The 26,698-nt window shown below is 44.5% G+C and overlaps 1 protein-coding gene across 1 annotated transcript; it reads left to right on the forward strand.

The window, feature by feature from the left end:
* Positions 1-9,543: 9,543 nt before the first annotated feature.
* Positions 9,544-11,635, forward strand: FAM181B (family with sequence similarity 181 member B). Its single transcript, XM_070623998.1, has one exon. The coding sequence runs from the start codon at positions 9,915-9,917 to the stop codon at positions 11,199-11,201; it is 1,287 nt and encodes a 428-aa protein (XP_070480099.1). The 5' UTR covers positions 9,544-9,914; the 3' UTR covers positions 11,202-11,635.
* The last annotated feature ends 15,063 nt before the right edge of the window (positions 11,636-26,698 follow it).

The following is a 26,698-nucleotide window of genomic DNA, read 5'->3' on the forward strand; positions in this document are numbered from 1 at the left end:
CAAAGGCCTAGCTATTTCTGCCTAGTTCTGCCTAGTACTGCAGGTGCTTCTTTAACGAGTCATCTTTGCTCCAGTTGTCCCCTCTGGGCTTGAGGACACTTTTGTCAGATCTACGGAACTGTCTGAGACCCTCCCTGCTGGACTGGGCTTTTCCTTTCCTTTCACAGCCCTCAGATCTGCATTGTAGTCAGAAGGCTTTCCTTGACCAATTCCTCTTTCTCTCCCTTTTTTCTTTCGTAAGTGTTACCCCTCAAAAAACCACTCGCTCTGAAAACCCTGTTACTTACAGAACGCTTACCCTGTTACTTACAGAACGCTTACCCCTTTCTTCCCTGACCCAGCCCTCCCAATGTGGTTATCAGCACCTTATTCCCTGGGTCCCTGAGAAAAGTTTCTTGAGAGGCAATTTTATAAGATGTTGTATGTCTGAAAATATTGTTATTCTACTCTCATGATTGATATTTGGGTTTGGTATAGAATTCTAAGTAGGAAATAATATTCTTTCAGATTTTTAAGGGTTTTACTCCATTGTTTTCCAAGTTCCAGTGTTGTAATGAGAAGTCTGGTGTCATTCTGATTCCCCTTTATTTTTACTTGTTGTACATGATGTTTATATCCCTCTGGAGTCTTTTATTTATTCCTTGATATTCTGAAAATTCACAATAATGTGCTTTTGTGTGAGTCTTTTTTCTATTAAATTTTCTAGGCTTGTAGTGGGTTCCTTTAATCTGAAAACACATATCCTTCAGTTCTACAAAATTTCCTTGTTTTATTTCTTTGATATTTTCTCTGCTATATTATCTATTCTGTTTTCTGAAATTCCTATAGGCTTAATGTTGAATATCTCTTTGACTTTTTCTTCTTTCTAGGAGACTTCTTTATCTTCCACTCTTTCTATTGAAAATAGAAAATATTTTAAAATTCATTACCATAAATTTCTGAGAGCTCTTTTGTGTTTTTGATACCCTTTTTTGTAATTCTTTTTTATTTTTGGTGAGGGAGATTGGCCCTGAGCTAACATCTGTTGCCAATCTTCCTCTTTTTTGCTTGAGGAAGATTGTCTCTGAGCTAACATCTGCACCAATCTTCCTCTATTTTGTATGTAGGTTGCCACCACAGCATGACTTGATGAGTGGTGTAGGTCTGCACCCAGGATCCAAACCTGTGAACCTTGGGCCACTGAAGCGGAGAGTGTGAACTTAATCACTACACCACCAGGCCAGCCCTTGTAATTCTTGTTTTATGCTTGTAATATTTTCTCTTATCTCTTTAATCATTTTTTATATCTTTAAATTATAATTTATATGTAAGTTTTCTTTTGCTCTTTGCATTTTCAGCTTCCTCTGGGACTTTCTCCACTGATTTTTTTCTTTTTGGTCTATGTCATCTATGTCAAAGACATTGTCAAAATACTTGATGAACCTTAGATGTCAATTTGTATTTAAGAATGGATAACTAAAAAGCTTATTGGGAATCCACCCAATCTTTGCTCATGTGCTATTAACCCTTCAGAGAAGACTATTCCAATTTCCTGATTGGGGAGTATGTGATCTGCTGCAAACATTCTAGAAACTGACTGGAGAGAAGATGTTGAAGGTCATTATTCATAATGTAGAATTTCACTTAATCCTTGTTTTCAGTATGACATCTCATTGCTCACTCTCCATTTTATATGGAATACCCTAAATTGGAACCATTCTGATTCAGTTCCATAGAAAATAAAAATCTTGTTTTCAGTCTGGGTGGGAGAGAGGTTGTGAGGTGGCTGCATGGGACGGGGGAGGGGATCCTGGAATCTAACTGCTTGTTATACAGGTTTTCAACCAATTCTCCTATTTTCACTTCCTCTCCTCACTCTTGCTTTCTCAAGTACTGAAGCTTTCCTGAGTTCTGTGGCCCAAATCAAGTAGTTTCCAAATTTCTTCTTCCTTTTCTTCTTTTTTTTTTGCAATGCTTATACAAATTTTTATATTGCAGATGCATTTATGAAGAATATACATTTTATATTTTCATTTGTCTTGTTTACCATATGTATTTCTAATGTTTTTTAAATATTTTTCTCACTAATTTAGTACTACAAAAACTTCTTTGAAGCCACTGATCCACTTTCATAAATTTGAGATATAGATGTAATATATTAAGTGTAAAGAAAATGAAAATGGAACCAACAAAAACTATAATGTGTAAATTACATAAAAATGAGGTGAAAACCACATCTATTCACTGAATGATCATGTAATTTTGCTGGAACAATCATACGCAGTCCTTGTAATACATGTGTAATCATTAGGATGTGATTATAAAGAATAAATTGTGATTTCTGTGAAAGCCATAATTAATTTTTAATTTAAAATTTATGAAATATATGGAGACAAAATTGTTTCAGCTCTTTTTTCTTTGAAAGCACCACGCCATCTGGGATCACCTGAGTTATCACTGGTGACAAACAGGGGATGGAGGGCACAGTTTGGGATGCCCTGACTTAGTGATTGTCCAGGGTAAGGAGAATCCAGTGTTGTTTTTATGCATGCACTGCTTGCTGCCCTGGTTTAGAAATATTCTGGAAAGCCCATAGCATTTTAAAAAAAATTGTATAAGCAGCAATGTGTAGGATGCGTTCCAGTTTCTTTTCCTTCTAATCCAATATTACACTATTTATTTTGTTGCTCAAATTGTTCCAGCTTTGGTCATCGGGAGCTCTTTCAGTTGGCTCCTGTGTCCCTTTGACATACCCCATGATTTTGTGTTTTGAGCACTCCCTTCTTTCTGGCGCTATAAGATATTCCAGGCTCATCTTGTATCTTCCCTACCTGCAGTCCTAGAATCAGCCATTTCTCCAAGAAGGTCTAGTTCCTTTTACTGGGGAATGGTATTAGGAACCAAGATTTGGGTACTAGGTTGCAATCTAGCTTTTAATTTGTGCTACCTTGTGGCATATCATATACTCTTATAAGTGGCCTAAATTTCTTTCTGAAATAAAGCAGAATAGAATACATTAATAAACAAGATAAATTTAAAAAGTAGATCCAAAACGTAAATCCAGGTCTTCTTTCTCCAGTGTTATTTTCCTTTGGCATAAACCAAACCCAATAATATTTCAAGACATATAGGAAGGCAGAGAAATACTACAGACTTCAGGGTTGATTATACATTGTCTCTTGGCTTGACATTTAGTGTGTTAAATAATCCCCGCCAAGTTAACATCATCTCCTATTATTTTCCTATCCATATCCAGGAACACAGAAATACTCATTACTCACTGAAAATGCCACCTATACTCATTTAAAAACTTAATATTTTAAATAAACATGTAAGGTGTGTGAATAAATAATACATGGATACTTTCTCCTTGTAAAAATGAAAACATCATAGCTAAGAACAAACATTATAGCTAAATTTTCATGTGGCCTATATCTCCTGTTTATATTGTTTTTATGTACTTTGGGGAATTCTGCTCTTCCTTTAAAGCTCTACTCAGATGTCACATTGTCTATGCCTGCTTCCCAATTTCCTTTACTGGAGTGGATTTCCCTTTCTGTTGTACACTCAGTGATTTGTTTACACCTTATTTTACAATGCTTTGCATTCTGTTGAATATGTGTCTGCACTGTCTACTAGATCATGAATTCCTTGAGGATGTGACCCTGCTTTCCGCATCTCTACGTCCCTCCAAAACCATATACTGCTTCCTGACACATAGTCTGTGAGCAATAAATGTTTGTTAAATAAACAAAAGAAGGGGTGAAATATAAATTAGTATTTGCCTTATGTTCCTAACTACACCAAAATTATAAAAGGAGCGCCAGACCATAAGTTAGTAGATGTTGGTTTTGCATTGAAGCTATTCATTGCAGCACTGTTTGCCCCAAAAAAGGTCTGGAAAAAGCCCAATTAAGTTCATCGTAACAGGACTGGTTGTATAAACTACGGTAGAGCCACTCAGTGGAATACTATACAACTGTAAAGAAAAGAATGAAGATATATAGTCAAGTGAAAAAAACAGGTGGAGGAAAGTATGTATAATAAAAATATGATAATCTAACAAAGGATAATCCTTGACCCAAACAAAACAAGACAACAATGATTGCCCATAAGAAGAGAGGAGAAAATAGGGTGAAGGGAACCACGACAGAGGCTAGCTCTCTCTGAATATGCCTTGTGGTGTAGTTTTGACTTTGAAACCATGGAAATTTTTAAAAATTATAAACCAAAATTAAAGACTTATAAAGCAATCTTTATATAAAGCAAAAATAAAGCAAATGAACTTAACTGGGTGTTGAATTGGTGGCATAAGCACACAGAGAGGATTTTTTAAAGTGAATTTAAAACACAGTAATTGAACTGTTCGATGCTCTTACTGCTATGACCCGGTTTTGTTTCCTGGTGAGGGAACCACACCACCCATCTGTCGGTTGTCATGCTGTGGCAGCTGTGTGTTGCTCTGATGCTGAAAGCTCTCCCACGGGTATTTCAAATACCAGCAGGCTCACCCGCGGTGGACAGTTTTCAGCGGAGCTTCCAGACTAAGACAGACTAGGAAGAAAGACCTGGCCACCCACTTCTGAAGAAACCGGCCATGAAAACTATGACTAGCAGCAGAACATTGTCTGATTAGCATGGGAAGGTGAGAGGATGGCGCAAAAACGGAACTGGGCAGGGTTCCGTTCTACTGTACATAGTGTCACTAGGAGTTGGAATCCACTCGATGGCAATAACAACAACAACAACACTGGACTGTTTATCGCTAGTGAAATATATTTCGAGGACAAAAAAATGGCAAAAAGAAAAAGAAAAAATAATAAAATTGTTTTTAGTAATTGTATTATTAATAAAAATATTGGCAGTGTTATTCTGAAACTATTATCCATGTCATAGTATATATTTTATAGTATATATGTATATGTGAGAGTGCGTGTGCTGTGCTTTGGCATAAAAAAGAACATGAATCTGATCCAGCCTCTATATCTACGTCCTATTTACAGGAAAGTCAGGGGCCAGAGAAACATGTGAAATGACACCAAGGAGATGGATGCAACTAACCAAATCCAGAATATGGGCAAGAAGACCAGGCAAGGATCCGGTTTCCTCAATAAACCAACTGAAAAGAAAACAAAAAGGGCAGTGATATAGATTAAAAGAAATTTAAGACGTGTATCAAACAAATTCTTTGCTATTTCTTCCATTGAGGGTTGGATTCTAGCTTCCCTCCCCTTGAGTCTGAGCTGGCCTTAATGACTTGCTTGACCTACAGAAGGTAGGGAAAGTGAGGTTCCGGGAATTCCAGGGCTAGGTCATAAGAAACCTGGCATGTGCTGCATGGGGCCTCTTGCAGCACAGTCTCTGGGATTCCTGAGTCTCCATGTAAGAAGTCAGAGTACTCTTAGACCAGCATCTTGCAAAGGCCAGCATGTTTAGGCACAAGTGCAGTCATGCGAATGTCGCCATCTTGGAGCTTCCAGACCAGCCACTGTCAATGTCACACGGACCAGAAGGATCACCCAGCCAGACATTGCTCAAATTATTGACACATAATATTGTGAGATACAATGAAATGGTGGTTGTTTTAAGCCGTTCAGTTTTGGAGTAGTTTGTTATACAACTATAGATGACCAGAATATCATCTAATCTTTTAAGATGGAAATTAAGATCTAGTGTTAGTAGAATCTGGTTTGCAGGAGGAAAGAATGAAAAAGAAAACAAGAAGTACATTTTTGGGGGTGCACAATCTGTAAAATAACATTATTGTATGATGAAATTGATACTTTATATATCATGTGGTGAAACAGAAGAATTGATTTGTTTGAGGTTTCAAAAATAGTGACTGACAGGAAATCAGTATGGGGAGAGAGAGAGAGAGAGAGAGAGAAAAGATGCATAATTATTTCTCCCTTTATGAATGTGCATTCCTGACATCTCTGAGGACTAAGATTGTCCTGCGGGGAATATGATTAAAGTTACAAAGAGGAAAACAAAATAAGTCAGTCAGCTTTTGATCCTGCTGCTATATTTACCCACAAGAAAGGAGGCAGCTCTCAGGTGGGCCTTTGTCTGAGTAATGTCCTGAAATCCAAGTGTAAAAGAACAATATGAAATCTCAATTCCCCCAAACGGTTTGGGGCGAGTTCAGCTCTTGAGCCCCTGGGGGGCTTGGTTCCCAAGGAGACTAATCCCACTTGCTCAGCATTAGGTATCACTGGAGCAAAAGAGCTCTAGTTTGGAGCTCTGCAGAGAGGCCCTACTGCAGGCTGGAGTCCGGTCCCTCTGCCCCACAGGAAGTGAAATGTATTGATGTCAAAGCCACTCAAGTGAGCATGCTCATTCAGGGTGGAGGAGGTGGGGCTGACGGCCCCGGCAGGAGCTGGCCACTGACTTTGCTGAAACTAATTTCAGCCCAGATAGAGCTCCTCCCCAAAGGAAAGGAGATGAAGGGGAAAGCAACTGAGACAATCAAGAGGGGTCTACATTTACAATTTAGTTGGCTATCGGAAGCTCTAAGGATTTATTTTGGTCTCAGGTATAGAGCTATTTCAAGCAGAAGTTGTTCTTTGTTGCCTTATGATCCATAGTTTTCCACAAACACTATTGCTTTCATATGACCATGCCTCTGCCCCCGCTGTTCCCAGAGGTATCGTTTGTTTGCTTGGCACACTCAAAAGATCATTTAAGTCTTAGCTCAAATGTTGCTTGTCTATGCAGGATTCCCCAACTCCTCTGGGCAGACTTGAGGGTCCTATTATCCCATCAATTGTGTACCTTTAATTTACTTCCACTGAGAAGTATTACATTATAGTATAATGGCTTCTATGCAGGTCTGTCTTTCCACAGAGAGGGTAGGAATCATGGCTTCTTATCTCTGTATCTGCAATACTGGCACAATGCTGAGCACATTGTTGGTGTCAGTATCTTTTGGTTGGATGAATAAGTGACTGGATGGATATTTTATGTGCAAGAGTCAATTTTGTGAATCAGGCTATAGAACTTCCAAGCCATAAATATCTTATATTTGTATCTAGAGATTTACAGTTGACAAAGAACTTCCACTTCCATTCTCTCATTGATTTTCACTATAGCCTTATCAAATAGACTCGCAGCATTATTCCCATTTTATTGACGAGAACATTGAGGTCCAGAGGCTCAAGTGACTTTTCTATACTCAGTCAGATAATAAAAGGGTAGATGGACTCCAGTCTTAATCTCTGGCTCTAATTTCAATACTCTCTCTACTATATTACAAAGTCTTTTTCTAAGTTTCTACAACCTGCAAGTATTGCTGCTCTCTTGCATTTGAAAATAGTCACTCACTTTGTTGCGGAAAAGAACGAATGATGCTGACTTTATATGGTGGTAAGGAATGGGTGGTGCCTAAGGAATGAAGAACATAGACATTTGATAAGCTACTATTTTGTGCCAGGAGCTTTCATATATGCCATCTCACAACAACCTTGAGGAGTTGAGATGGTCTCCATTGTACAGATGAAAAAGGTAAGACTCAGAGGTGTTATTTGCCTATGATGTCACGAAATTCTCACAAAGACTCTGAGAACAGTTATGCCCATTCCCATTTTTTCAGATGAAGAAACTTTAGGAAGATGAATTGATTTGTCCAAGGGCACTCACCTAGCAAGCAGCATGCTAGTATGTGAACCTGGCCTCATCCAACTCCAAATCAACTTTGATGCTTAGAATGCCAATGGTCTGTAAATGAAGCGACTGTTACATGTGAATCTTTCATATTCCATTATGTTGAATATTATTATGTTAGAGCTTAGCTAACTCTCTGGGGATTAAGAGAGATTTTTCAGAGTAAAGATGTCAATTAAATGTATTGTCCTTTGCAATCTGTGTCTGGGGATTTGCAAGAGCTACTCAGTTGAAAGAAGGTGATAAAGAGTTAGTGCTGTTGGCTGCCAGACTCGGAGGCCTGTGGAATGGTCTTGCTGAAAGGGGAAGGGAAGTGCTGACATCCACCCCTGAGGGTAAGAAACATAGCTCAGTGTCCGGCCCACACGATTTGCTGAGTGCAAATGTCACCAGGGACGAAATTGACAGTCCCATCATGGAGGACAAAATCCTGTGTGTAACTCAAATGAAAGGCACATGATAATTGAGCCAACCTGAGTCAAAAGAAGAAAAAGTTTGTTTCAGCCATGTCAGCTTGGGAAGCAACTACTTCATCTCCTAAATGCAGAGTGTTCCTCTGGCCTTTCTTTGGTCAGGCTTGTGCCTCCAGGGTGCTCAAAAATAGTTTTGCTACATTCTAAAAAATGAGGCTTAAAGAAAAGAGTGTTGAAAGAGAGAGTCTCTATCTCCCCCCTGCAGACCTGCACCTAAATTATAATAACTTTAGAGATCACCTTATCACACACAGTGTCTTCATGTAAGTGATCTCATTTAATCCTCATCAACACCCTGTCACATAAGGGGACACATAAGGGAACATAGCCACCTTTTTGTGTTTTAGAGAAATAAGGAAGATACTTATCACAGTCTATGGAACAGTCAACAGATAAGGATTTTTCACAGGATGTTTCCTTTAAATATCACAAGTGCCCTGTGACGTGGGCAAAGTTACCCGCATTTAACATGAGTAAGCTAAGGCAGAGAGAGTTGGGCAGGTTTGCCCAAAGCCATGTACAGTAATCATCAGAGCAAGGATTTCAACCCAAGTCACAGAGCTATCGGGTGGTGAGGCCAATCCCAGAACCCAAGTCTTTTCTGAGTCATCTTCCACCCTCTATGAGCATCATGCTCATTTTCTCCATCCCAAGAAGGTTCCTGAAACTGGATCTAAGTGAACTTCAAGGTGATTCCTGAAATGCAACAGAAGCTGCAGAAGGACAATCTAAGTGGCATGACAGGTAGGGGAGAGATTCCAATCCATATTTTGTCCTACACTGCTGAGAGTTTTACACACACACACACACACACACACACACACACACACACAGGGCTCTCTCTCCAGCAACAGCTGGCTTACTAGGAGCCACTTCTTCCTCCCTTGCGTCTTGCTGTCTATCTACTACTAATAAAAGATGTGCCAAGGGCTGGCTTCAACTTACTATAAGCTAATCGCTGCTTCTAACAATCAAGAGGCAGAAAAAAGAGCACTGGACTTAAGAGCTCTGCAGAAACTCGAGTTAGACTCTTAGGACCAGGGATAGAGTTTGAGGAGACACGAGGTTCCTTCCCCCACCTTATAGATACGGAAACCGAGGCCAAGAGAGAACACAAGTTTTGTCAAGGGTTTGGGAATGGCTTTGGAGTCAGACTGAACTCAATATGGCCTTGGCCAACTCACTGAAACTCTCTGAGCTTGTTTCTCCATTTGTTAGACTGTGATAATAATATGCCCTTCATAGGGCTATTGTTCAAAGATTAAATGAGGAAATAAATGGACAGCGCCTGGCGCAAGCAAACAGCCAGTAGCTGGTGGCTATTATTATTACTAGAGCTAGGACTGAAATCGAGGTCTCTGGACTCGCTTTCTCCTGCCTCAGGGAGAGTCCCCCGCACCAGGGCGTGGCTCTACAGCAGCTAGAGTTTGAGGACCGGCCATCCCATCCTCACCTCTTGCGTTTGGAACGAGCCAAGAGAAACGCGCGGGGCGAAGGGACACTAAGGGTTAAGGCGATGAGCTTGAGAAAGCCCGAAAACTAGAAAAGCGCCCCCCACACCAGGCAGCCAAGCTAAGTAAGCCCCTCCCCTCCGCCACCGGGGCGGTCGCCGCGCGCTCTCCCCCGCCCCTCGCTTACAAGACCTAATGAGCTCCCCCGGGAGGCCGAGCAGCGCGCCGGCCCGGAGAGAGGAGGCTGCGCCGCGCGCACCGCGCCGGGGCGGGAGCCGGGCCTGGGCTGCGGGCGGGAGGCGGCCGGGGGCGCAGCGGCCGCGCTGCGGACCGCCAGGGAGTCGCGGCGATGGCGGTGCAGGCGGCGCTCCTCAGCACGCACCCCTTCGTCCCCTTCGGCTTCGGGGGCTCCCCGGACGGGCTGGGGGGAGCCTTCGGAGCCCTGGACAAGGGCTGCTGTTTCGAGGACGATGAGAGCGGGACGCCGGGGGGCGCGCTGCTGGCGGGCGCCGAGGGCGGGGACGTGCGCGAGGCCACCCGCGACCTGCTCAGCTTCATCGACTCGGCGTCCAGCAACATCAAGCTGGCCCTGGACAAGCCGGGCAAGTCGAAGCGGAAGGTGAACCACCGCAAGTACCTGCAGAAGCAGATCAAGCGCTGCAGCGGCCTCATGGGCGCCGCGCCTCCGGGCCCGCCCTCCCCGGGCGCCGCCGACACGCCCGCCAAGCGGCCGCTCGCCGCCCCCGGCGCCCAGACCGTCGCGGGCCCGGCCCACGGCAAGGCCGCCCCTCGGCGGGAGGCGTCGCAGGCCGCGGCGGCTGCCAGCCTGCAGAGCCGGAGCCTGGCCGCGCTCTTCGACTCGCTGCGCCACGTCCCCGGGGGCGCCGAGCCGGCTGGGGGCTCAGTGGCGGCGCCCGCGGCCGGGCTCGGCGGAGCTGGCGCTGGGGGCGCGGGAGGGGACGCGGCCGGCCCCGCGGGGGGTACGGCGGTCCCGGGCGCCAGGAAGGTCCCGCTGCGCGCCCGCAACCTGCCCCCGTCCTTCTTCACCGAGCCGTCCCGGGCGGGCGGCGGCGGCGGCGGGTGCGGCCCGTCGGGGCCCGTCGTGAGCTTGGGCGACCTGGAGAAGGGCGCGGAGGCCGTGGAGTTCTTCGAGCTGCTGGCGCCCGACTACGGCACCGGCACCGAGGCGGGCGTCCTCCTCGCCGCGGAGCCTCTCGATGTGTTCCCCACTGGAGCCGCCGCCCTGCGGGGACCCCCGGAGCTGGAGCCCGGCCTCTTTGAGCCGCCGCCGGGGATGGTGGGGAGCCTACTGTATCCCGAGCCGTGGGGCGCCCCGGGCTGCCCCTCGACCAAGAAGCCGCAGCTAGCTGCCCCCCGTGGCGGCTTGACCTTGAACGAGCCTTTGCGCCCCCTGTACCCCGCCGCCGCGGACTCTCCCGGCGGGGAGGATGCGCCCGGCCTCTTGGCCTCTTTCGCCCCCTTCTTCTCAGACTGCGCCCTGCCGCCGGCGCCGCCGCCGCATCAGGTGTCCTACGATTACAGCGCGGGCTACGGCCGCACGGCGTACTCCAGCCTCTGGAGAGCGGACGCCGCTTGGGAAGGGGCGCCCGGGGAGGAGGGGGCGCACCGGGACTGACTGCGAGGTCCCCTTCCCTCCCATTGGAGACTGCTGGGGGAGCTCCCGCCGCCGGGTCTCTCCGAAGCGTAAAGAACGGTGGGGAAATGCACATGGAGATGAAACGGGATTTAAAAAAAATGAGTTAATAAAAACAACTTCAGAAAAAGAGATGAAGAGGAGTTGGGGGTTGATTTATCACAGTCTCAAGTGTTTTTAAAAAAGAGAAGCCGTTGGTAGGTTCTTACTGGAACAGACGAGCCAAGAAACCAAGACGGGGTTTGGGGAAAGGGCTGGGGATGGCGGAAGGGGCAAGAGGTGGCTTGTGTAGCCACCTGTCCCTTCTCCAATTTTCCAGCAAAAGGTCAGTGTATTTAGTGTAATTGCCCCTTTCAAACAGTGCCCTCTTCCCTCCCCTTTGAGTGCATTATGAATTAAAGCCTACGTTGAAAGAATGGAGCGGAGGTATGTTATTGATTTGGGTGATTTCTTAGAGGACGGTTTTCGTGTGGTCTCTACCTTGTTAGGTGAGAGTGTTACTGACACGAGGCCAGTGGTCCACTGCTGACCTCCGGTGTACTGGTCCTTGGGTATGGTCTCTTCTCTGCCACTCTTCCTCTTAAACTTTTTTCTGCTCCCTTTATCCTTCATCTTCTCTTTCCACCCATCAGTGCCCTTGCTTACTTTTGTTCTCTTTCTTTCCCTGGCCTCTCATTGCTCCTTTTTACCTGTCGGCTTTTCTTGCAAATCTCCAATGTAGGAGGCTTAAATCTGGCAAACCTGGGGTCCATTTCTCTCCTTTCCTTTTCCCATTCGTCAGCCACTTTGGGAGGAGGAGACTGCGCAAGTTAGAACCTCTTTGCATCTAAGTTTCCTTGTCTGAGAGGATGAGGATGACAATATTCCTCCACTTCTCACTTCCTCACAGCTTGTTGGGAGTTCAGAGCAGAAATTCGTAAAATGCCTTGAGGCTGCTGCAGTGCACAACTGGTTCTGCAGCAATGTATGTTTTCTATACGTATGTAAGTGGCCTCTAGTCATGGTAGATCTGTGAGTGCCATGCTCTTTTCGGCCCATCTCTTTGCTTGGTGATTGCCTTTTCCCTTGCAAGCCATACACCCTCACTCCCCAGTCTCCTTCTGTTCTGCTCCTCCTGTTGGTTTCTGCCCCTCTGTGCTGCTTCACTCCTTATACTCACGCTCCCCCGCTGGAAAGAAATGGTGGAGTGAAGTTTCCAAAGCAGTATCTGTATTCCTTGAATGGCAGGTTTGATGAGTGGAATCTGAAGGGGCCCTGGAGAGAGGTGTCTGATCTGTTAATCTGAGGGAGATTTAGGAAAAAGTCAGAGGGATGTTTTAACCAGCCATGAAGTGGCAGAGAGGACACATGGCATCGTCAGGATGGTTGAGGGACGGAGGAGGAAAGACTGTGTGGGAAGTGAGCAGCTGGAAAGGAGAGAGGGAACCCTTCAGTTCTCAGATCTGCCAGTGAAAATGCATAAAGAGACCAACACCCAGGAAATAGAAGGAGATGTTGCCTACTGATTAATTACATTGCCAAGGAGAGCTCTGTTCAAGGCAGCCAAGGTAGAAGATAAAAATATCTACATGTGAGACGTGAGAAAGTTGACACTCCAGCGTTACTGCAAAAGGTGTTAAAATCCAGGTTAATGTTTGCAGAAATCGAAAGTGCTGTAATATTTTTGAAAAGAATTTGTGAAAAAACAAATGGGAATCAAGCCATGGCAGATAATTTTAAATACTCTTGCCAAGTCACTTTCTTCTGTATTTTAAAATCTTTCTTAAGAAAGCACTACAGGAAATACAGCAATGCGTCTTGCTAACGATGAAAAGAATTTTCATAACGCCAGAGACTTAGTGTCTATTGAATTTCTTTCAGAGCGGTGAAAAGTGATTAATTTCATGGTGTTAGCAGAGTATTATTCAACAATAATTTATCTCAACTATTTTATGATGAGGACAATCCAGGACAGAATTGCACAGTAGGAAGAATTTAATAACCCTGTGACAATTACTAAGGCTGTAGGGTCCCTGCGATATTTCTTTCTTAATTTCCTCTAGCTTAGTTGAACAAGGTCTCTCGTTCCCAGTATCTTGCTTGCCATGTCTTTCATTAATACTGAAAATGCCAACACTGGGTGTTTCCATCTGCCAGTGCCGAGCTCAGCACCACCTCAGGGAACCTCTTAACAGTCCCACAAGACAGGTGCCGTTACTATCCCCATTTGAAAAGCGAGGGTCAGACAGGTTACATAACTTGTTGGAAGCAAGTATTGGATCCAAGATCCAGATCTACAAGTGTCCCAACAAGACTTGCCTGCTGCTTGCAAGGCTCTGCTGTGCTTTGTTACATGTATGGTTCCCAGTCCCCAACATACGCTGCCAGCAGGGTTTCTCAACCTCATTGCTATAGAGCTTTGGGTGGGATAATTCTTTGCTGTGGGGGTTGTCCTGTGCATAATAGAATGTTTAGCAGCATCCCTGGCCTCTACCCACTAGATAGCAATAGCATTCCCCTAGTGTGACGATTAAAAAAAATCTCCCTTACCACGTGTACCCTGAGGAGCAAAATTGCTGCCAGTTGAGAACCACTATGCTAGCCAAATGTATAAGCAGCGTCTGGAGTGCCTGGCACTTTCATATAATGATCTCATTTAACTCTTACAAAGGCCTGTGCTTGGGTATTGCTATTATCCTCATTGTTATAGGTGAAAAGTGAAAAGGCCCGGTGGGGGGGGGGGCACTAAATCAATCAATTCAGCTACATCTTATCTCTGCTAATTTACCAGCCCTGGACCAGTTACTTAACTGTATTGAGACACAGACTTCCCACTGGCAAAATTGGATAGCAGTCTATCATAAAGAGTTATCATGGGGATTTAGCATAAGGAATGTATAAATGCCCACCAACAGGGAGGGGATGGTTCTTGTACTAGGCAGCCAAGGCTTGGCATTATATCAAGGTTCCAACCCACCCTGTTATCCAGGATGCCAAGAATGTGTGCTTAACCACTATGCAGCCTCCAGATTGCCTCCTCTCAGAATCCTCTTCTTCCCACATTGCCTTTCAGTCTGAGCACATGTGTGTCTGGCCATGGTACCTACCGCAGTACAGTAAGGAGTGCCCATTAATAATACTCCCGCCAAGGGCTGAATGCATTGTTGCTTCCTCTCATATGTCGTTTTCTACTGCAACCTGTTAGAAAGTATTTTTGTCTCTTGTTTAGCCACATAATTGCCTATAGAGATTTCTTTTTAAGTGCAACAGTAGATATTTTTCAAGACCAGAAATGTTATAATATGTTTGTAGTTGTATGACTTTGGACAGGCTGGGGATCCTAGCCTAGTTGATAATAATCGCTACACTGCATGCTGCATATTCATGATTTCCCATCTCAGCCTTGGTGTCTGGAATGTGTTTTAGTGTCTTCCTGCATCCTCTAAATGGCTGTCCCAAGCTTTTGCTCATCTCCATCCAGGCCTCCACCCTACCCTTCTCCTCACTCCCATGTCCTGACATTCGGAGAGCATCTGTTGTAATCCCCGCCATTTCCCATCCTCACTTTCACACGTGAGTCTTTCCCTCCAGCAGGCAGAACCTTTTCCTGCCCTCGAGACTCAGCATCCTGCCCCTCCTACTCCATGAGGACAAGATGCTGCTCCATTAGTTATCCTTAGTCTCCTGTCTCCTGCCTCACCCTCCCTTTTTCGTCTTATCCTAGAAGTAAAGCTTTAGCATGGTTTAAAAAATAAGAAAGAAAGGGAATAAAGAAGGGAGAAACTCTCTCAACCCTGTTTCCTTCTCTACATGTTACTTTATCTTCTTTTTAGAGTCGAGTCTCTCAGAAGAAGAATCCACACTTTTTGCCTCCACCTCCCCTGATATTTAAACCTTAACTATTTTGAGTTCTAGGGTGACCAACCATCCCCGTTTGCCCAGGACTGTCCTGGTTTGAGCACTGAAAGTTCCACATACCAAGAAACCCCTCAGTCCCAAGCAAACTGGGACAGTTAGTCACTGTACTTCTGCCAACTGTTTCTCCCAAATTGCTCCCACGGAAGCCCCAGTCACCAACCATGGGACCTTTAGCCTCCAGCTTTCTTGACCTCTGTGCTGCACCTGAACAATTGGCTTCATCTTCCTAAAACTTTCCTCCTTGGGTTTTTGGAATCTGATTTTTGGTTTTCTCCTAACTTTCTAGCCATGCCTTCTTCTCCTTGCTGGATCTCTCATACACTGGTGTGCTCCTGGGATCCCTTACTTCTGCCCTTTGCTCTCCACACTCCACACATTCTTTCCGGGTGAGGGTGGCCCTTTCCAAGGCTTCAGCTAGCGATAATGCACTGATGACCTCCAAATCTGTGCCTGCAGCCTCGGCTTCCTTCCTCTGTCCTAGAGCCATTTCCTCACCATTTCTTAGATGGCTTCTCCGGGGGGGACCGTAAGCTCCTCAAACTTTATGTCCAAAATTGAACACATACACAACCTGAGTAGCCCACAGCCAACCGAGCCACACTCTTTCTTGTAGCCTTCCTCATCCTGTCCAAATGCTGCCAAGGCCTATTCCATACTATCTCCTAAATCAATACATTTCAAATATTTTATTCATACCTTCAGAAAAACTTCATTTTATATTATATCTCAATACATCATATCCATATTCATATAAAATCATATGCATACATACACATATTTAATAATTTAAATATTATTGGATTATCTATATTAATATTTGATGATCCATTTTGCTAGATAATCAAAATTTTTTTTTACAAAGCCCGGATGCTTGCTAGGAGCTATATGATACACTGATATTTTCTTTTCTATTTCTTAATAAATCCTGGCTATTATCCATTAAATTGCTTTTATGACTCATTAGTGGGTTGGGCCTGCAGTTTGAAAGACGCTGCTCTAAGCATCTCTTGTGTGTCTCCTCCACTCCATTGCCAGTGTCACTTCCTTCGATTGGGCCCTCATCACCCCTCACCTAACCTACGGCAATGGTCTCCTGACGACTTCCTTGTCTCTGAACTCACAATCCCTTAATCCAACCTCCCCACTGCTCGCTGAGGTGACATTTCTAAAAAGCACCTTGATGTTCTCACTCTTTTCCTTAAAATCCTTCAGTGGCTCCCTGTCAGTTCCAAGGTAAAGTTCAAAGGGCTTGGCTTAAACATGTGGCTCCCGCCAGCCTCTCTAGTCCCACCTGCCTCTTCCCTATGGTGCCTGTATTTCAGGAATTTAGTAGTAGTTGTAGATAGGTGCTTGAATGCTCCATATCCATGTCACTTCGATGAATTTCTTCCTGCTCGACCTATGCCTAGAATGTACTCCCCATTTTCTCTGCTTGCTAATTTCTACTAAACCTGTCATTCTCAGCTTAAGTCTCAACTTCTTTTTTAACCTCCCTGGATCAATTATGCACCTCTACTCTGAAATCATCTGTGATACTCCAAGACCCCAGGCTTATCGTCTTACTGCAGTTAATTACACTGTTATGATAGTTGTTATTCCTCTTCCTCCTCTATTGAGGGCAGGTACTAGCCTCTGGATTCTTATCACTTTCTGGAATCTGGCAATAGTAATACATAATAAATGGTTACTGGATGAGTTTTATGGGGCTTTGGAGAACAAAAAGAAACTTCCATTCACCTGCACATTTGAGCTTCCCCCCAAACTTGTCAATAGCCCATATAATCGTATGCCACTATTTGTTGAGGACCTACTGTGCAAAGAGAGCCTCCTTTCTGTGGGAACCCTAATTGTGGCAGAAACTATGTGTGTGGCAACAACAACCGTACTAGTAATTTTACTGAACCAAAGGGCAGAGTTGTTTTGCTTGGAGCAGTGCATTTGGTGGTAAGCATCAAGGATATTGTGAGATGCTTTCAATCATTTGCTCCACCCGTAGAGTATGACCAGAACTTTCCCCTGTGACATCAACAATAGCTAGAAACCCTGTTCCCAATGAGTCTAAAACTGAATCGGACAGTTGAGACAACAGATCCATTGAAACATTCAGTGTCCATATGAGAGTGAAGAAACAGTACAATAAAATAATCTAAGAGATGTCACAAAGTACTAGATAGTTTAATTGCTAAATGAATGGTATGGGCAGTTCTTTTCACTTTCAAAAGGTGATGTTCTTAGAAACATATTGCAAGTTGAGAAAAATTGTATTTGTTTTCCTATAGAATGTGACAGAAGGAGGGTGGGGAGAGAGAGAGAAGCAAATATGAGGCTAGATTCCTGGTAAGGGGCTCAAGATCCACTTAATACCCATAATAAATGTTAGAAGTTGACTTGTGTCCCCTCAAGAAGACAGATTGAAGTCCTAACTTCTAGACCCTCACAATGTGACCCTGTTTGGAAATAGGGTCTTTACAGGGGTAATTAAGTTAAAATGAGATCACTTGGGTGGGAGCTAATCCAGTATGACTGGTGTTATTATAAAAAAAGGGAAATCTGCACACAGAGATAGATGTTCACAGAGCGAAGACAATGTGAAGACATGAAGAGAGAAGATGGTCATGAGACAGGAGTGATGCATCTATAAACTAAGGAGTACCAAGGATTGCCTGCAAACACCAGAAGCTAGAAAAGGCAGGAAGGATCTTCTTCGAGTACTTCACAGACTGTAACACCTACCGACACCTTGCTTTCAGACTTCTAGCCTCCGGAACTGTGAGACAGTGAATTTCTGTTGTTTTTAGCCAGCCAGTTTGTGGTATTTTGTTTCAGTAAATCCTTTGTTATACATCTTTTGTTACACAGTAACACTACTGTGTTACACATCCGTTGTTATTAGGAAACTATCAAAATAATGAACACCATGACAAGTAAAAATTAATCCTATTTATTGTGCCACACAAATTTTTGTGTGTGTGTGCTTAAACAAGACCTACGTAACCACGCCACATTTGTTTTAGTTTACTTCAGGGAATACTAGGAAAGGGACTCTGTACAGATGTAACGAAATCTCTAGGCGCTGTCTAGATTTGAAGGAGGGGTTCTCAGCAGCTGCGAATGCTGGAAAGTGGGCTCAGCAGTTCAGTTTGTCCCCAGGCTTGGTCAGGAGGAGTTGCATCTGGCCAAGTGTTGACACCGACTACTTGTTACACACTCGGAGGCTGTTACTGAATCTCATTGCATCCTGCTCCACTCAGCCACAAATACGCAGTGACTAGGCCAGTAAGAACCTATCCTGACAGAGAGTAGGGAGTCTGCTCCTCACCAACAGTGGGTCTAATGGCCACCTTGCTACCCTGTGGTGGTGATGAGGAAGCTGGCAAGCATCTGTGTGCTCAGGACGGTGCAGCCTTTCCCTTGCCCTCCTTGGTATGTGCTATATGGCATGGCTTTTGACCTGTTTCCCACTCAAGTTCAGCTGGGTCTGGAGCTCTACTGGGACACCTGGTTCACTTAGCTGGGGCTGGCAAACTTCCTCCTCACTGGACTTTAGGCTTGAGAGTGCAGGCACTATGTGTATCCTGTGTGTGTGTGTATACCTCCAAGGACTATCTGTGTCTGACATACAGGGACGCAAATATTTATCATGTGAACAAATTGTCAGCCTTCTTTGCTGTTGGCAAGACCCTGTCCTTCCTTGCTACTAAATTCTCTGCAAGTTACAACCACCGCTTCAAGTAGAATCAAAGATGCCTTGGAACTAGAATGCTGCCTCTCATGTGACTGCCGTTCATGGCATCTAACAACTCTAAGTGTCTGATCTGCTCTTCTCATCCACGCCTCCCCTCAACACATATCCACGTCCCACCTGCCTCGAGGACCTCGTGACTAAGCTGCTTTCCTGGCTCCTAGCCCTAATCAGTGTCTCTAGCCCTGTTCCAGTTTATTTGTAACATTTACCCCACAAAAGAGTCCCCTCTTCATTTCCCAGAAGGAAAAGTTTTTGTTAAAGTTCGAAATTGGTGGAATTGTTGAAAACACATGAAATTAACTATGTAAGTCATAGTTCTATTTGTTTGGCAACAGCATAAAAATAACTTCATTTTTCTCAGGGTAGAAAATAGTAATCCAGAAATATCAGTCAGGAGGAGTGATGTCAGCAAGATGGTGGAGTAGGTGATCCTGGCAACAGTACTCTTCACAGAAAGACCAACTAGCAACTATCCACAGACAAGACGCCTTTGTGAAGATTCCAGAACCCAGGAGTGAGGCTGAAACACACCCTTGGACCACAAAAACTGAGAAACACTGCATTAGACAGGTAAGAGAGGTGGTTTCTCTTTGGCCACATCACCCCTCCCCCAGGCCAGCATAGCAGCCCACCTAAAGGGCCCCCCTGGTCCTACAGTGTTTCCTGTGGGAACAGAGAGCCCAAGGTGGACATTAGGCCTCCCCAGCTTTCTGGGATGCTTCCTAGGAGGCCCACTGTGGTCTTCCCTTATGGGGACCACTGGACAAATCAGCATGTCTAGACCAGCTGATGAAGAAGAGATGGAGGCTCACAGCAACCAGCATGTGGATCTTGGCGGATTGCATTCTTTCTGGGGCTGGCATCCCACATAAGAGCACAACCAGAGGTCCTGCCTGTCCACAGAGCCGAGCCAATGGCTCCTACTGTCCAGGGAGCTTGGTTGGCAGTTCTGCCCAGTTTGGGTCCCCAGCCAACAGGCTGTCCAGACTGTAGATCCCATCTATGGCCCCACACGAACAGAGTGGCAAGCCTGCCTAACTGCTGATCATATCCTCCAGCCCTGTTCAACAAGAGAGCATGGCTAGAGACCCTGGGCAGTCTCAGAGCCCAGTTTACAGCCCTGCTTGGGCAGGGAGCCAAGCCAGCATCCCTGCTTAACTGCAGAGCATAGCTTGTGGCCTCGCCCTACCAAGGAGCCTAGGCACCAACCCTGCCCAGTGTCAGAGGCCAGATTGATTGCTAAACATAGCCTACAGCCCATCCTATCAAGGAAGCTGGATAGCAACCCTGCCCAATAGCAAAGCACAGCCAGCAGCCTGCATGGAGTCTAGACTGTGGTCCTGCCCAACTATGGGGCACAACTTGTGGCTCTGCTTGATTATGAAGTCCAGGCAACTGCATTTTATGAGGCCAGTATTACCTGATACCAAAGCCAGGTAAGGACACTAACAGAAAAGAAAATTACAGGCCAATTTTCCTAAGGAACAGATGCAAAAATCTTCAACAAAATATTCGCAAACTGAATTCAAGAGTATGTTAAAAGGATTATACACCCTGATCAAATGGGATGTATTCTAGAAATGCAAGGACAGTTCAACACACGCAAAGCAAGAAATGTGATACATCACATTAACAAAATGAAGGATAAAGTTCATATGATCATCTTAATAGGGGAAGAAAAAGCATTTGACAAAACTCAACATCCATTCATGATGAAAACTCTCAACAAACTGGGTATAGAGGGAATGTACCTCAACATAATAAAGGCTATAGATGACAAACCCACAGCTAACATCATACTAAACAATGAAAGGTTGAAAGTTTTTCCTCTAAGGTCAGGAACAAGACAAAGACAATGAGGCCCATTCTCATTATCCCTATTTAACATAGTACTGGAAATCCTAGCCAGAGTAATTAGGCAAGAAAAAGAAATAAAAGACATTCAAATTGTAAAGGAAGAAGTAAAATTGTCTCTATTTGTAGGTGACATGCTCTTCTATATATAAAACCCTAAAGACTCCACCAAAAAACTGTTAGAACTAATAAACAAATTCAGTATAGTTGCAGGATGCAGAATCAACATACAAAAATCAGTTGCATGTGGAATATAAACAAACACGTGGACAAAGAAAACAGTTCAGTGGTTACCGGGGAAGGGGGCTTGGGGGTGGGCACAGGGGGAGAATGGGAGCACTTGTGTAGTAACAGACAATGATGTAAACTATTATGAATCTCAGGTAAATTAAAAAAAAATCAGCTGCAGTCCTATATACTAACGATGAACTATCTGAAAAAGAAAACAAACTGACTTACAATAGCGTCAAAAAGAATAAAATACATAGAAGTAAATTTACCCAAGGAGGTGAAAGACCTGTACACTGCAAACTATAAGACTATGATGAAGGAAACTAAAGACATAAATAAATGAAAAGCAATCCCAGGGGGCTGGCCCGTAGCCAAGTGGTTAAAGTTCTACGCGCTCTGTTTCAGTGGCCTGGGGTTCGTGGGTTCGGATCCCGGCTGCAGACCTACTCCACTCATCAGTCATGCTGTGGAGGCCTCTCACATACAAAGTGGAGGAAGATTGACACAGGTGTTAGCTCAGGGCTAATCTTCCTCAGAAAAAAAAAAAGAAAGGGAAAAACTATCATGTACTCATGGATTGGAAGAATTAATATTCTTAAAATGTCTATTCTACTCAAAGATATCTTCAGATTTAATGCAATCTTTATCAAAATGCCCCTGGCATTTTTTCTCAGAAATAGAATAAACAATCCTAAAATTTGTATGCAACCAGAAGAGACCCCAAATAGCCAAAGTAATCTTGAGAAAGAAGAACAAAGGTAGAGGTATCACACTTCCTGATTTCAAACTATATTATGAAGCTGTCAAAATGGTGTAGTACTGGCATAAAAACAGACATGGAGACAAATGGAACAGAATTGAGAGCCCAGAAATAAACCCAGGAATACACAGTCAGCTAATATTTGACAAGGATGCCAAGAAGATTCAATGGGGAAAGGATAGTCTCTTCAATAAATGGTGTTGGGAAAACTGGATGTTTACATGCAAAAGAATGAAATTGGACTCCTATTTTACGCCATTCACAAAAATTAACTTGAGATGTATTAAGAATTTAAATGTAGCACTTGAAATTGTAAAACTCCTAGAAGAAAACAGGGAAAAAGCTCCCTGGCATTGGACTTGGTAATGACATTTTGGAAATGGCACCAAAAGCCCAAGCAACAGAAGCAAAAATCAAGTGGAACTACACCAAATTAAAAAGTTTCTGCACAGCAAAAGGAGCAATCAATGAAATGAAAAGGCAACCTATGGAATAGGAGAAAGTATTTGAAAACCACACATCTGATAAGGTTGTCTGACATATCCAAAATATATAAAGAACTCCAATAACTCAATAGCAAAAATCCAAATAACTCAGTTTAAAAATGGGCAACATACAGGTGGCCAATTGGTATATGAAAAGGTGCTCAACATCACTAAGCATCAGGGAAATGGAAATCAAGACTACAGTGAGCTATCACCTCACACTCATTAGAATGGCTATTACCACAAAAACAAGAGATAAGTCTTGGCAAGGCTGTGGAGAAAAGGAAACGCTTGTGCACTGTTGATAGACATGTAAATTTGTACAGTTATTATGGAAAACAGTATGGAGTTTCCTCAAAAGATTAAAAGTAGAACTACCATATGATCCAGTAATCCCACTTCTGGATATATATCCAAAGGCAATGAAATCACTGTCTTGAAGAGATTCTGCATCCCCAAGTTCATTGCAGCATTATTCACAATAGCCAAGACACGGAAACCACCTAAGTGTTCATTGATAGATGAATGGATAAAGAAAATGTGGCATATGTATATGATGGAATATAATTCAGCCTTAAAAAAGAAGGAAATTCTGTTATTTGTGACAACATGGATGGACGTTGAGGGCATTATGCTAAGTAAAACATATGTGACAGAGAAAGATGAATATTATAGAATCTCACATGTGGAATCTAAAAAAGTCAAACACATAGAAACAGAGAGTAGATTGGTGATTCCCAAGGGGCTGGGAGGTGGGGATAATGGGAAGAAGTTGGTCAAAGGGTACAAACTTTCAGTTATAAGATGAGTAAGTTCTGGGGATCTAATGTACAGCACGGTGACTGTAGTTAACAATACTATACTATATACTTGAAAGTTGCGAAGAGAGTAAATCTTAAATGTTCTCACTGCCACCACAACAAAAAAGGGTAACTATGCAAGGTGATGGATGTGTTAACCTCCTTGCCGTAATCATTTTGCAATATATGTGCTTATCAGATCATCACATTGTACACCTTAAATCTACGCAATGCTATATGTCATTATATCTCAATAAAGGTGAAAAAAAGAGAAATGTCAGTCAAGCCATCTTAAGGAAAGACGTCTCATCAAATCCAAATAATAAATGTACCAAAGTGCCATTTTCATCATGCCTATGTGGACAAGGCTGCTGGGTTATGACATGTGAAATCATGGTGCTTCCAGCCTGTGAGCACAGGACTTTAAGGATGTCTAGGATTTGGAGAACTGCTGGAAGATAGGGGGCATTTCTGGTGAGGGAAACTGCCCAAGTGAAAGGATTCATTCTGTTAATTTAGTGGCTTATTCAAATATCATTTATAAAGCTTCTGTATTGTGCCCATTATGTACCAGGCCTGAAGATGTAGACGTAAATACAGCACAGGTCTTAATTTCAAGCAGCCCATAACCTAGTGGGACAGATAGACAACCAACACATAATGAAAGCACGTGTGATGGGTGCTGCAGCTAGGCCATGAATGAGGTCCCGTGTGAAGAAAGAGAAGGTCACGGCTCTGCTGAGGTGTATCACAGCTGGCTCCGATGAGCTGTGTCATCTTTCCTTCATTTCACACATTTTCATCAGGTCTCTACTGAGGGCAGGTACTGTGCTAAGTGGTGGGGATATGATGACGGGGAAGATGGACGTGGAAATACGCAGGGTCCCTGCCCCAAGAGAGCTTCTGGTTGGCTTCAAGCAACAGAGATCACGTGTGAGGAAAAGTGCAAGAGAGTGGTCGTATGCCCTGTGGGAGAGAGAGGGAAGGACATGACAGGCATTTGCAGAAATTTGATGTGGGCCGGGGTTGACAAACGTGTGGCAGGAGCCACTCCTCACTCCTGCAGTCAGGGCCAACATTGCTAATTTAACAGGGGACTCTTGCTGTCTGAGCCTGGAATTATTTCTATTTATTACCATCTGCCCAGGTTAAAACCTGATTTCCAGCCGGCATGCAGTCAGTGCCCCAGAACTCACCCGGCACTGGAAGACTGATTCACACTGTCCAAGTTCACAAGAGGTTCCAGTGTATAAACTGAAAGCCCTCTTGCTAACACACAGTGAGAGACATAAACAAATCTGCTCATGTCTGACCAGGAAAATCTACCTACACAGAAGACATGAACACCAGAGCAGCAGGCAGTGAGCAGGAATGTGCAGCAGGAGGAGTAGTGTAACTTGTTTGAACGACTCTACAATTTGGGGACAACTATGACTAGGTTTCTTTTATGTTCAATTAATTGCTCAAGCACCTAATGCCTTATTTGCGTAAACTCTTGGTATCACTCCCCTTAGAGTCTTGCCCTCTCCCCAGAGCATGCCAGAAACCTGGAGGCTTACACAATCCAACAGACATACAGTCCAAAAAGGGGACTCAGTCTGGCTTTGCCATTCATATGAGTCTGGAACTGGGGTCTGATAAATCTGCTACTGTCAATGCCTGTCATGCAACTCACGCTCACAGAGTTGTACAGATCATCCACACTGCAGAGCCTGCACAGCCAAGGAGATGGGTAAGCCAAAGCTTACTCTGGTGCCCCCAAGCTGTGCACTCAGGGAAGAGGACGTCTTCTTTTTTAAGTTTGCACAAAGGCACTATGTAGATAGCTATGGCCTTGTGGGTCACCACTGACAACTGGTCCTACTTAGAAGAACGGACCTGCAGGTGCAGCTGCTCCTATTTGCTGAGACCTCATGTGCATTGTGGGAAGACGATCTCCTCCCTCAGAACCGGGGCCCAGGAGCACTGGGTCAGGACTGGTTCTGGAACCATTACCTCCAGACCCAGCAGCACCAGTGCTCTCCCTCCTCTCATTCAAGAATCTACTTGGCCATCAGCTTTTTTAAAACCCTTTCCCTGAACTATGGGTGTCATGGACTGAATGTTTGTGTTCCCCTAAAATTCATATGTTGAAACCCACATCCTCAGTGTGGTGGTATTTAGAGATGGGGCTTTTGGGAGGTTATTAGGTCATGAGGGTGGAGCTCTTACACATGGGATTAGTGCCCTTATAAGAAGAGGCCAGAGAGCTTGCTCAGTCTCTTTCTGCCACGTGAGGACACAGAAAGAGGACACCCAGGACTGGGTACCTGGGCAAAGTGGTTTAGTTTGTGCACTCTGTTTTGGTGGCCTGGGGTTCACCAATCTGGATCCTGGGTCCAGACCTACACACTGCCCATCAAGCCATGCTGTGGTGGTGTCCCACAAAGAAAAGCTAGAATGACTTACAACTAGGATATGCAACTATGTACTGGGACTTTGGGGAGAAAAAAAAAAAGAGGAAGCTTGGCAACAGATGTTAGCTCAGGGCCAATCTTCCTCACCAAAAAAAAGCACTGAAAAAAAAAAAAAGAAAGAAGATAGTCATCTGTAAACCAGGAAGAGGGCCATCACCAAGAACCCAACCATGCTGGCACCATGATCTTGAACTTTCAGCCTCCATAACTGTAACAAATAAATGTCTGTTGTTTAAGTCACCCAGTCTATGATAATGGTTATAGGAGCCTGAGCTGACGAAGACAACGGGGCTTCTCATTTTTAAGGCTCCCTCAGTGTTCACAGTTTATTTCCTTTTCCTGCCTATCCTAGTCTAGCTGGCAGTTCCTACCTTCTGGTAGGGGCCACTGTGGGTGAGGCCTGGCTACATTAGTTAGGTGGTCCGAATGTTGAGGGGCATCTCTGGAGTCACTGGAGTCAGAACCCAATGTTAATTCCTGCATTTCCCTTTCAGTTGTGCGCCCTTGGGTAGATTTCTAAACCAGAGCCTCAGTTTTCTCTTCTGTCAAATGGCTATAATGATATCACATAGGGTAGTAGCTGCGTTAGATGTCCTATCTAGAGACCCACGCATTATACAAAGACCCTTTTAAAAAGGTAACTATTATTGTTACCATTATTGCCTAAAGAGTCCTCAGCAGAGAGCAGGGAAAACGTCTCCGACTTGCCGGTCCTTTCTCTTCCCTGCACCCAGTGAGGAAGGGCTCCGGACGCCCCGGGCTTCCCATCTCAGGATTTAAAAGGTCCTTGGAAGCTCTGGGGCTGAAAACGCCCCATCCCTCCACAATGACTCGGAATCCGTGACTAACTGGCCCCCTTGCGTGAGCTGGTTCGGAAAGCAACGGCGGAGGGAGCGTTTACCTCGGATGACAAAACCCAGCCCCGCACCAGGGACCCGCAGCAGCGGCGGGGCGGGAGGGACCAGCTTCCGCGGGTCTGCTCCATCTCCCGGCGGGGAGCAGGCCTCCCTCTGCGGGGCCCACGGTGGGTGGTCAGCTTTGTGCCCAGGGAGTCCTAGGACACCAGAGTTCTGGGTGCAGAGCGCTGCTCCGAATCCGATCTCTTCATCAATTCTGCCCAAAACGACAGTATTTCAATGAGTGGCAGGGGATAAAGCGGCTCACAGAAACTTGGGGCACATTTGAACAGTAGCCCAGAGCTGGGATGGAATCTGAATCACCTTGGCACAGGCCCGGGTCGTGGGTTGCTGC

This window comes from Equus przewalskii, chromosome 6 (assembly GCF_037783145.1).
Source record: "Equus przewalskii isolate Varuska chromosome 6, EquPr2, whole genome shotgun sequence".
NCBI lineage: Eukaryota > Metazoa > Chordata > Mammalia > Perissodactyla > Equidae > Equus > Equus przewalskii.

What these genes read in the sequence shown, in the direction of transcription:
- FAM181B (XM_070623998.1), top strand. Translation starts at nt 9,915, where the DNA reads ATGGCGGTGCAGGCGGCGCTCCTCAGCACGCACCCCTTCGTCCCCTTC.